The sequence below is a fragment of the Lytechinus variegatus genome, chromosome 11, assembly GCF_018143015.1.
Source record: "Lytechinus variegatus isolate NC3 chromosome 11, Lvar_3.0, whole genome shotgun sequence".
Lineage (NCBI taxonomy): Eukaryota > Metazoa > Echinodermata > Echinoidea > Temnopleuroida > Toxopneustidae > Lytechinus > Lytechinus variegatus.
Window position 1 is genome coordinate 16,926,552 of NC_054750.1, and position 12,873 is coordinate 16,939,424.

General features: G+C 34.8%; 1 protein-coding gene across 1 annotated transcript in view; it reads left to right on the forward strand.

The window, feature by feature from the left end:
• The window catches only part of LOC121423626 (receptor-type tyrosine-protein phosphatase T-like), a 54,202-nt gene extending 49,779 nt beyond the window's left edge, over positions 1-4,423 (forward strand). The window contains exons 28-29 of the mRNA XM_041619018.1: positions 495-630; positions 3,736-4,423. Coding sequence (XP_041474952.1) covers positions 495-630; positions 3,736-3,885 — 286 coding nt within the window. The 3' untranslated portion in view covers positions 3,886-4,423. The remainder of the gene's footprint in view (positions 1-494; positions 631-3,735) is intronic.
• The last annotated feature ends 8,450 nt before the right edge of the window (positions 4,424-12,873 follow it).

The following is a 12,873-nucleotide window of genomic DNA, read 5'->3' on the forward strand; positions in this document are numbered from 1 at the left end:
GGTTATATTGGTATTATTTCAATTAATTCAAACCTCAAATAAAATGGTGCATGTATGATCCATTCATATTTTCAGAAAATGAGCAAAAAGCGATTTGTTTCAAAAATCGGATCGCGAACAGTCGCAAGGTGTGGGGTGGCCTTTAGAGGAACCAGTTCATAAAGACCATCTTCTCAGGGAGACCTCTTTCTTGTCCTCCTTTTGGTGTCCATTGATGTGATTAATCGTATCTTTAGGAACTCTTTTTTTTAAGCTGACCCTTACCATTCCTGCCTACTGCTCTAAAACTATGGAATAAAATACCCAGATATTTGCAAAATGATCAGTTTTCTTTGTAACCTTTACAGATGAGCAATGTTAGTTCAAAATATACATGTATAGCTTTATATTGAATACCAGAACCGGATGATTCCTGTACAAAGCCTATGGGAATTACAGAATGCATTAGTGAACAGGTTTATTCACATAATGTACATTTATATCTTAATACACAGGAGTGGAACAGAGGAGACAGGTGTATTTTGTACTGTCATGAACTGCTTAGAACAACTCACCAATGAGGGCGCTGTTGATGTCTTCCAAAATCTCAGGCTTCTACGACTTTCCAGGCCTAATTTTGTCCCCGACATGGTGAGAAATTTCTATTTAATTTCTTTAAACTTTTTGGGGCTGTAGACTTGTCAGTCTCTGTCTACTGGACAGTTTTTTGTTCAGGTGTAAGTTTGATCATTTAAACAATTATAAAGATATTATAGGGAAAGTGGTCAGAATATGCAGTGGAGATTTTTTCAATCATTTATTATTCCCAGGCAGTAATGAATGATATAAATGTCATTGGATTTGCTTAATTACATCTGTACAGTAAGAGATTTGTGACACAATTGGATATCCATAATTGAATCACTACTTGAGACCAGAGGGCAGAATAAGGGCCATTAGAGACGTTGTTCAAATGTGTTAAGCGCTATCTAAATGCGTAATATTGTTATTGTTATTAACTGGGCGTTGTGGCGTGCGCCTGTAATCCAAGCTGTGGGGAAGTTACAAATTGATGCAGAGGTTCGAGCCCTGGTCATGTCTTTCGGATGGTGACGTTAAAGGTCGGTCCCAGACGTAAATAATCATATCTGATTGATACACGTCTGACAAAACTGCAATACACACACATTATTATTAACCAAAATAAAAACGTAAGGAATCAAGACGGACATTTCTCAAGTCTTGCCCATCACATGCGGTAGAATCACAGGGCGCGGTGTTGATACAAGAAGTCAATTGATTTGGAAACATTGATTATCAAGCACCTATGAGTTGATGTATGTTCTAAGGTATTGGAAATGGTAAAATGATACTGTTGAAAAGAAAAGACTGCAGTTTGGATCTGAAAATCTCTAAAATGATATCATTTTTAGATTAAAGCTAAATAATAGTAGTTGCAGTAAAACACTAATTTCGTGAGAATGTCTGTAAAACCAAGGTTAAGTATGACTATATCATTGTGGATCTAGATCTTGTACAGTTACATAAACTGAACTTTGTGAAATCATCAAATCTAAGCTGAAATATGATCACACTGAAGATCGCCAACACAGATAGGCATACGTGGGACCGCGTATTATTATTGCTGGAATAAAGACCCAATGGAAGTGACCGAATCCGCGCTTATTTTGCTTATTTCTCAGCAATTACACAATTTCTTCTAGAATCCTTTGGCACATATTTTTTATTCATACAAACAGACACTTGGGCGGTCATTATATTAGATTCTGTAAAAAGTCATTTTGAGAATTTGGAATTTATCTTTAAATGATAAATTGTTCCCAAGAGAAGATGCTGTTGCAGATAGAGCTCACTCACTATAGGCGTGTTTTGGGGGTCTTTAGAAAAAGCTGATGTGCTCCTCTCAGGCTACCAGCTGATGTATATAAGGCATGACAAGGGATTGTGAATGTTTGGGTGCCGTACCATTGAAAGTTTTGCAAGTGAGAAGAGGTATTTTAAATTCTATTCATTTGTGGATAGGCAACCAAAGATTTCTTCTAGCTCACACGAAAAGATGTCATGCTCTTACGTTAGTTATCATGGCTTAACCCTAAAAGGACTGGGCTATTTGAGATGTATTGAGGGTTGGGGAGGCCACCGTGGCTCTCCTGATGATTTCGGCCGCACTGAAATTAGGCACACATATTCTTTGCCACACAAACTACAAGCCATTATAAAAAAATTCTTAAAATTTACTCTTTATTTTATTTAATACCCAATTTCCCTTGAAATTTTATTTTGTTTTCTAGAAGTCATCATACCCGTATGTCGCAAATTTGGTTTCAAAAGTTGCGCGAGACTGGGAAAAAAGTAAAAATTTTGTGGCTCTGTCGTTTTGCGTTTTTGGAATATCGCGTGAAGCGTTGGGGGGGGGGGGCATCATGGCCCCCAGTCCGTAGGGTTAAGCAGTTAATGAAGTCCTAAGTACAGTACAAGAGAGTGATCATTTCTTGAAATTGCCCAGATTTCAATTTAAGTCAGACTTAGATCTCTGTTAACCCCCATTCCCGTCCTTATCAATTCCCCCTTGAAGGTAAATGCCAGTTTTGGTAACGATCTCAAAATTACTTTTTACAGAATCCAATATAATGACTTTATAAAGGATGTACTTTTTGCCCCCACACTACGTGTTTGGAGTTTGACTTGAGCGAGTTGTGGGAGGTGGGCCAGTACAAAACCCAATGTTAGTGAAGGTAAAGCTGACATCCTTGACATAACAATTGAAATATCGTTGTACTCGTTTAGGGGGTCAATTCAGGGAATACTTGTCAAGAGTAATGTTTTGTTTTAAATACTTGTTAAAGGGTATAGGGTTTTGCATGCGATCGCACTGAAATTAGGCACACATATTCTTTGCCACACAAACTACAAGCCATTATAAAAAAATTCTTAAAATTTACTCTTTATTTTATTTAATACCCAATTTCCCTTGAAATTTTCTTATTTTGTTTTCTAGAAGTCATCATACCCGTATGTCGCAAATTTGGTTTCAAAAGTTGCGCGAGACTGGGAAAAAAAGTAAAAATTTTGTGGCTCTGTCGTTTTGCGTTTTTGGAATATCGCGTGAAGCGTGGGGGGGGGGGCATCATGGCCCCCAGTCCGTAGGGTTAAGCAGTTAATGAAGTCCTAAGTACAGTACAAGAGAGTGATAATTTCTTGAAATTGCCCAGATTTCAATTTAAGTCAGACTTCGATCTCTGTTAACCCCCATTCCCGTCCTTATCAATTCCCCCTTGAAGGTAAATGCCAGTTTTGGTAACGATCTCAAAATGACTTTTTACAGAATCCAATATAATGACCACCCAAGTGTCTGTTTATATGTGCCGAAGGATTCTGGAAGAAATTGTGTAATTGCTTAGAAATAAGCAAAATAAGCGTGGATTCTGGCACTTCCGTCTGGTCTTTATTCTAGCAATATAATATACACTGTCCCACGTGTGCGTATCTGTGCTGGCGATCTTCAGTGTGATTGTTTTTCAGCTTAGATTTAATGATTTCACAAAGTTCAGTTTATGTTCCAGATCTAGATCGACGATGATATAGGAATACTTAAGCTTGGTTTTACAGACGTTCTCACGAAATCAGTGTTTTACTGCAACTACTTTAATTTAGCTTTAAGGTCACACTAAACTTTTTTTCTGAAACATGCCCATCAACATATTTTATATAACCCTTGTGTTATTCCTTCTACAGGATCACTATCTTCTTTGTTATCGGCTGCTTGCTCGTCATCAGACGTTGTATGGTTCAGCGGAGGAGAAGGACTATGATAATCGCATCCCTTCAGAGGGTTTGTATGAGAATGTTGATCATGGTATACAATCTTTAGCTTCAGAATGCTAGTCTCTGGACAATGAAGAGCTCATCCCATTTTCATCATTATGTTATTTTGTTTAGTTTTAGACATTTATATTGTATGATTGCACAGAAGAAATATATTTATTGTACAGGCTTATTTTCTTTTATAAGTTCAAAATCCAAAGTAATTTTTTACACATACTTATATTCTCCAAAATGTTCTGACATTTCAATGTTTTATTTTTTCAATGCTATCAAATGGCTTGATATGCTCATGACCATTAGTTTGTAATTGTCTGATCAGGAGCTAGGGGGGCCACTTCCAAGAAACACATATTTTTTATGTACGTAATGCAATAAGGGTGTCAAAACACTCTAAAATACTGAAAAGGGGTATATATTTTGCGATGAAAGCTTGATGTTTGCGGTTGAATTTGTGAGGGCATAAAAAAGACTAAAATGCTTTATAAAGGATGTACTTTTTGCCCCCACACTACGTGTTTGGAGTTTGACTTGAGCGAGTTGTGGGAGGTGGGCCAGTACAAAACCCAATGTTAGTGAAGGTAAAGCCGACAGACATCCTTGACATAACAATTGAAATATCGTTGTACTCGTTTAGGGGGTCAATTCAGGGAATACTTGTCAAGAGTAATGTTTTGTTTTAAACACTTGTTAAAGGGTATAGGGTTTTGCATGCCAATATTTTATAAGGGGTGCATTTTCAGAATATAGAAAGTACTTGTTTAGGGTGCTTTTTGAAACCCCATGGTCGCGCCTGGTATCCTTTCGTAAATGAAGTGCCCCCCCCCCTGTTAAGGAATATTGAATTATTCCAATTTTCCTTCAATAATCTAGCATTTCAGATGCTCTTCCACTTTTCATTTTCCTGTTGTTGAATTTAGTTTCAAGTAAGTACCAATAATTATTTTACAGTGTGTGAAGTCAAACAACGGATAAGTGTCATTGAGTAGCTTTTTCACCTATGTCATTGTAAATTGACTTTTTTTTCTTCCATTGTATTTTGTAACCTTTGAGCATGATTGAAATACCTACATGTATTCAGAGTAAAAGAATATTTACTTTTGTTATTCATATTTACTTTTCCATTATGGAAAACAAAGTTAATAATTTTGAACTTTACAAGGACATTTCACCTCAGAAACAAAAATGCTCAGTCATCGATTGTCTTCATGCCCATCATTAATGTTTCCTTGCTTTCGTTTAGTTTTAGACGTTTAGATTGTGTAATTGCACAAATACTGGGGGTATATGTATTGTACAGGACTATCGTCTTTTAAAGGGTCAAATTCCAAATTATGTTTTCACTTTTCACACATACATGTACTTGTATTTCCCAAAATGTTCTGACATTTCAATATTTTTAATGCTATCAATTGACTTGATATGCTAGCAACTGTTTTTGCAATTTTCTGTTCAGGAATATTCAGAAGCCAGTTTGCTTACGATTACAAATTGACTTTTTCTTTATTTTTCCATTGTATTTTGTAATCTTTGAGCTTTATAGATCCACATCCGTTAAGAGTCAAATAATATTTATTTATGTTATTCATATTTACTTTTCCATTGTGGAACAAAAGTTATGCATTGAAAACCTTCGAGGACATTTCACCTTAGAAAAAAAAATGCTTACTCATTGATCGTCTTCATGCTCATCATTAATGTTTTCTTGAATATTGTTGTAGTTGCCTCTGGAAACCAAATTTCTGTGTATTCATGTTTGCATAGACCAAATCAATTATCTCATGTCTTGTATAATAATAATGTAGGTATATTTACCCAGGGAAGCCACTCCAGTTCTGTAAACTGTTCTCCCAGCAGACCCTGCTATTGTTATTACCCCGGATTTAGCTGAGCTGCCTAGGCGCTCAAGCATTCAAGGAATTTCTTCCTACTGGGTACCCATTCACCTCACCTGGGTTGAGTGCAGTACAATGTGGATAAATTTCTTGCTGAAGGAAATTACGCCATAGCTGGGATTCGAACGCACGACCCTCTGTTTCAAAGTCAGAAGACTAATCCACTGGGCCAAAACGCTCCACATCTCGTATCTTGTACATGTATTCTCACCAGAATTGAAAGCCTTGACAAAAACTTACAATCGGCCATGGACACAATGGCCCGAATTCACAAAGGTGGTTTTTAAAACCCACGGTTGAGTTTATGGTTTGTGCAGATTTCCTGTATAAATTACGCTTAATTGAGCGCGTATCGGGATGTGTATAAACAATGTCCAATGCTGATGCGCACTTTTGTCACAGTGTGCCAAATTGACGCCTGTTGCCATGGTTATCCACGCTATTTTATTCATGAGTCAACTGTTTTTATATGTGACAAAAGCGCGCATCATCATTGGACTTTTTTAATATAGACAGTAAAATAAGCGTAATTTATACAGGAAATCTGCATAAACCATGTACTCAACCGTGGGTTCTCAAAACCACCTTCGTGAATTTGGGCCATCGTGAAATCCTTTATGAATGATACTTTTTTCAAAGTTTGTGAATGCTGCTTACCAAGACACATGTATATGTCCCATTAATATCTCAAGTTTGATAGATAATGAATAGCAAATAAATTCAGACCTATGGTTTTAAAAAGACACCATTGATCAATAACAAATTTGAAGTAATTATGAGACATTATTGATTTTTGAATATTTGACTTGCACTCATTCGCAGGTGTCTTGCAGTACCCCTTTTTAATATTTTTTACAAATGCCAAGCAATTCAGCATCGTAATGTGTCAGAATCAAATGGTATTGTATTACAAACATGATCAGTATTTGCATTGTAATTTGGTGATATTTAAACATTCCAGACATAACCAACCACCCCCCCAAAAAAAAAAGAATAAATGAATTAAAAAATGTTGAGCATAGTTCAAAGCACAAAGGTTCAATATATCATAAGATTTATATCCACATTTCAGGGAAATACTGTATTTGTTGATTATATTGTCATTTTAATCCCTGAATGATTACCTCACATTGGTTAAGGTATCAATATTATACATGTGCCCTTGATCATGATTATTTATGTTTATCATATTTATTTGAAATTTTTGATTTTGTAGGCATGAGGTCTTACAAAGAGTTACAATCGATACGGAACACCTCCACTATATGGAAATCCATCAGTGTCATATTTTTTTTCTACAGGAAATTTGCACATACCCTTTTTTAATCAAGGAGAAGCATACTGAATTGTCAATAAGACAATGAATGTCTGAATATACATCAAAATATTTTGAACAAACATATATCCTAGATGTTGGTATTGCTGGCTTTCCATAGATGTGGTTGATGGGATCAATCGCAAGTCTTTGTGAGACCGGGCCCTTGGGTCAAATGTGTGCAAACTCCCCTGGCAAATCCTATGAAAAATTTATTTCCGAAATTGCTGCGTCTATCATATCTTCCGAAATATTTGCGCGACAATAACTATTTGGTTTCAAACAAAATATAGCATTTCATTACATATTACATGGTCATCTTATATCATTATAGAGCACTTGTATCTTATATGATTCTGCTGAGGAAAGTACATCAAGGGTTAATCAGCTGTCTCCTTTTTTAAAAAGCCCGATACCAGAGAGATATTATTTCATGGACAGGCAAAAAAGGATACAAGCCTCAACATTTAAGTAAACATTGCGATAAAGTTGTATGAAATACTTGTTGAGATTAACATTCATTCATGCCCAAATTACCTAAGGTTGTTTTTTTTAAGAAGAACTTTGTTAAACTTTAATTTCTATACCAATTCTATTTTGGCAGCACAAATATTTATTGAGATTAAGATATGACAGATATAATGATTCCGGCAAGTTTGTGTGGTATTTGACGAGGTGTAAGTAAACTTTTAATCTCAACTGTACGTGTAGATGTGTGAAAAAACTCCTAGTGATGTAAGTTGTAATCTTCAGAGACACCTGTGAAGTTTCCCAAGTTGTTTGTATTTTTGAGGTCACTGAACTTTTAAAGACTGAGCTGTTATTCCAGATATTATAGGAAACTCCATTTGCAGGATAAATGAAAAACATTCATTACAAGATTTTAAATTACGTTATTTGGGTAGAATCGTAGGAGGAAAAGTCCAACTGCAAATGATTGCTCTGATATTATCCCCATACAAAAATCATCATAATCCTCAGAGTATAGGAAACACAAGAATTGTTCTCAAAACAAAATTTGTGTAAGATGCAATTTGTTTAAAAATATTGGCTGAATACTGCTGATTTTATTATAGGCTGTCAATCACTTTTGATGTGATATTATTTCATAATTCATGGACAATACTTGTAATGGGCATTTGAATTTATTTAACATGGCTAAGTATCATCATCACCTAAGCTTATTTATTATGTAAATTGATGTTAATCATTGTTATTTTATATTATGTATTATTTATCTATTATAATCTATCACAGGGTATATATTTTTCATATGAACAAAATACCAAAAGTATATATTTGTGCAGTAGTCAGTTTACCAAAGCAGAGTAATGAAACCAAATTCTATTAATGATGTAAATATCTACTCAGGGTAGTTGATTGTGTAGGTATTATGTTTTGTATACACATCTATCCATACAAGCTTATGGAATCCATGCAATATTTTGAGAACAGATTATTATGAAACTTATTATTCCAGTCAACATATTTTGTGGGATTTTAAACAAGTCATGCCATCATCATGCACACTGTATAAAAACATGATTTTACAGAAAAGAAACAGAAGATTTTGCAGAAAGCAATAACAGAATCATCCTGTAAATTCATAGAACAAGAATTTTTCTGCAATTTAACAGAACAGGGGGTGTTTCACAAAGATTTAAGTATGACTTAGATAAAAGGCATGACAGCATTGGTCAGATCATGCCAAGAGGACGCGCACTACTGCGTATTGATCAATAAGATTGCGCGTTGCATATCATGTACGCGTCGACATTTAAGTGCGACCTAAGTCATACTTAAATCTTTGTGAAACACCCCCCCCCCCCCCGGTCTGTTTAAAAAGGGTGTTTTATTTAAGGAAATTTGTAAGATTCCATACACCAAATACGGATTTCCTATAAGATTATGCAATCTGGTAAGATTACATGTGTTCTCGAGACTGTACTGCAGGAACTTTTATCTTAATTTAAGGATAATAAAACAGTGTAGTGCTGCCAGTTAGTTGGATTTTATCCTATTTAGTACGATTTTTAAGGAGAAAGGAACACTAATTGAACAAAATAGGATTTTATGCTTGAAAATAGGATAAGATGAAATAAAGAATAGGATTTTTTTTTCACAAAAAAGGTTGGCAGCTTGCACCATGTCCTGTTTGGTCCAGTCATGCATGCACCATATGTGGTTGACATGAACTTCTGAGGTCAAACTTGCTGATCTTGTACGAGGGATTCGTGGGCTTGAATGCTCTCTCAAAATAGCCATTTGGGGGTTTTGCATTTCTATTTGTAATTCTAGGCAAAGAAAATTGAACGAATGTACATTTAGAAAGCTTGTAACTGGACAGGGTTTCTTTTAATTTTCTTATTTATGCAATAGTACAGCAATAAATATTTTATGTCAAAATATGTGATAGGAGACCCAAGGGGTCCGTTGCAGAAAGAGTTGCGTTTAAACGCAAGTCAAAAAATCAATCGCAAGTCCCAAATGCGCGCTGTTGATTGGTTGAAAATCAAGTTGCGCATGATTTTTAGAGCTGCAATTGATTGCAACTCTTTCTGCAACGGGCCCAAACAACATTTTTCTTGGCTGGCAAGTTATCTACAATGAGTTGGGTTAGGTATTCTTAGGGGGAGCTTGTCCCTTGAGGAGTTCTCCTTAAGAGATGTGCTATAGGAGAATACCAATGTGGGAATCAAATTGGTTGGTACTCCTGTTAGGCCTGCTGCACAATATGTGATTCAATGGAGCCCATTTGTTTTTCAAAACTATTCACATTTTACTCGAAATGCGAAAGTTCAAAGAACCGAACTCATCTTATTTGAAGTTTGAAGTAATGTTAGGAATACTTAATTGAAATAAGGTTTTTCTACAAGCTTTGGGGTGGGAATAAAGTTCAATTTGGTTTCAAATCAGAACTGATGGCAGGACTGCATGTCCCTACTATGTCGCTTGGATTTCTTTTATTTCTACCTAGATTTTCACAAGAGATTGGAATGTCTATTTTTTGTATTAATACCATTAATTCAGAACTTTGATCTGTGAGCCTGGAATGCTAAATATCAAATGTTATTACAGATCACAAATTGATCATGTATGAAGCGCAATGCTTTATTCATTGAGATGTTTATCAGTATTCAAATTGAGTCAGTAGAATTATCATTATCAGTATTGTTTAGAGTGCATTATACAAATATTAGTATTGCATTTAGACATTCCAAGTTTGGAGTTGGTTATGGTCTTGGTGTTGGAAGCAAAATTTAGACTACTTTCCCTAGCTCTATAGAAGCTAATGTGAGTCTACAGAAATTACCCAAATCACATATAGATAGCTCAAAACTTGGTGGGATTCGTCCCAGTACCGGTTTCATTTTACTTTTAAAGTTTGTTGCTGTACTGATGAAATAAATCAGCCCAACACCAATATGTCAACATTGAACTCAAAATCATCCTTTTGTGCTTACATATTGCTTTTTTCGTAAGGAGGTAAATAGAATATGCTGGTAATTAAATAGAGATAAATTTTATTGTTAAGTTATATGTATTTGTTCGGTGTTTCATAAAGCTGTTCATAAGTTACAAGCAACTTTACAAACGACTGGTGATCCTTTTTTGGCGCTAAATCAACATCCATGAAATTTGTTGTTTTTTCATTTACCACAAGAAAGGAACACCAATTGTTTGTAAAGTCATTCATAACTTACAAACAGCTATATAAACACCAACCAGGTATTGAATGTGCTATGATTGTCTTTCTTTTCAATATTATGGTCATCCTTGAGTCAGTGAACATGAAACAAAGATTAGACATGGTCAGTGAATTAAATTTTCATAATATATTCACGATCTTAGATGAAGAAAATTTACGAGATTTAATGATGTTGTTATGAATTACTTTAAAAATACTTGTAAAACACTATTAGAACAAATTATTCAATTGAATTGTGTTAATGTTAGTAATGCTTGTCCCTGTGTAGTATTATGGAGCTTTAGGTTTATCATCAAAATCTTCTGATTTGGAAGATCAGCCTTAGTGTGCATGGAAATGTTGGGGGATTCAGGAATAACTGATAAAAATGTTGCATCATGGGTTAGGTTATGAAGCCTTCAGTTTGTAAATAAACAAATATAATTATGTACATTGATATTGCTGTATATAAACATTTTTGTTATTGAAAGTTATGATATTAACTACACAATCTGTAATAACATTACACAGTCAATTTTCAATAATGACAGTAAAGTAAATGTTATGGGTTTTAAGGTATGATTAATACATATCATAGTGAATAATAATATACATGTAGAATAAATGAATGTATAAAATCACATAATTTATGCTTGCGAGCAGGCCTTGGCAACTTCAATGATAATTAAAGAAGTCACAAATATCACTATATATAAATCGAAACCAAAGTAGTCTGTCCTCGTTGCATTTCTATGATTTATTAAACACTTGTTATCTACAAATAAATCTTGTTTTGTATAAAACAAATATTCAATGTTTTGCCATTCATGCGACCCTTCTGATATTACATCAGTTACAAGTTGTTACAAGTTGGTAGTCTATTAAACTCCACTTTGCATTGACTCGCTAAACTTGCACGCTCATGTAATACTCAGAACAATCTCACCCGGCCTTAAACATTGAATATTTCATAATCTTGCCCAGTATGATAGAGAGAGAGAGGGAGTGGGGAGGGGGGGGGGGGGGAGGAGAGAGACAGTGGGGGTATTATTTAGTTTATATTTAGATAGAAGGGGGGGGGGAGGCAGTAAATGAAACAATGATAGAAACATGGCAATAACCTTCTGTTTTCTTGGTGTTTGCCAATCCATCTGCAATGTATCTGCAGTATTCATCACATTATAGCAAAACTGTTTCATTCTTTTAATATAGTTTTTCAAAATTTTATAGATCCATTTGTAGGTTTATTTAATTTTTTATCCATTTCGTTTTATTAATCTTATTGATTTGCTCGATTTTTTATGGGGGAATAATTTACAACAAATATTGTTTCACTTTTATCTATTCTGCACATCTTTCAAGTCGGTCTTTCTTATCCTCCCTCTCTATTCTATTTTCCATTCTCTCTTTCTATCTCTCTTTCCTTCCTCCTATTTGCCTAATCCCTCTTTCTTTCCTCACTCAATTTCACCCCCTCCTATCTCTTTCTCTTTTCCTTCCACCTATATATTACCCCGAGTCACTTCTTGTTATCTATCTATCTCTAGCCTACTCGTCGCTCTCCTTCCATTTTGTTCGATCTCTTTCTCAACATGATTGCTCTACTAAAGAATAAATTCACCACACAACACGATTCGATACCGATATATGAAGAATTGATTTAATCAGGTATGAATAATTTTGAAAGTAGCAGAAGAACTCTACAGTGGTCAAGGGTTGAATATTTCAGAACTTTTTATACAGGTAATTCCCTGTAATTCTTTCGGGGGGGGGGGTGATTGTTTGTTTATTCATGTAAATATATATAATTGGATGATAATATCGAAGAGTGTTCAGAGACAGACATTGATTGTGAGAAACCGATCATCCCATTACAGAGAAAATCGTAAATCGATTTTGAGAAACGTCTTATTTATAATTCAATTATGTTGTCAAAATAATTTTACAGACTAACCAGAGACAATGCTCTTGGTCTGATCTGTGCATCATTTCTTAAGTGTGACCATGGTGACATTTTATCGTTTTAATGTTTAATGTTAATTACCATGGAAAACCTCGACGATTTAATTCCTGTTTTTTGTGTTGTACGTTCGGTTTATAATCCATGTTTATGAATCAGATTATGAACAAATGAATGAAGTTAAATTGAATTA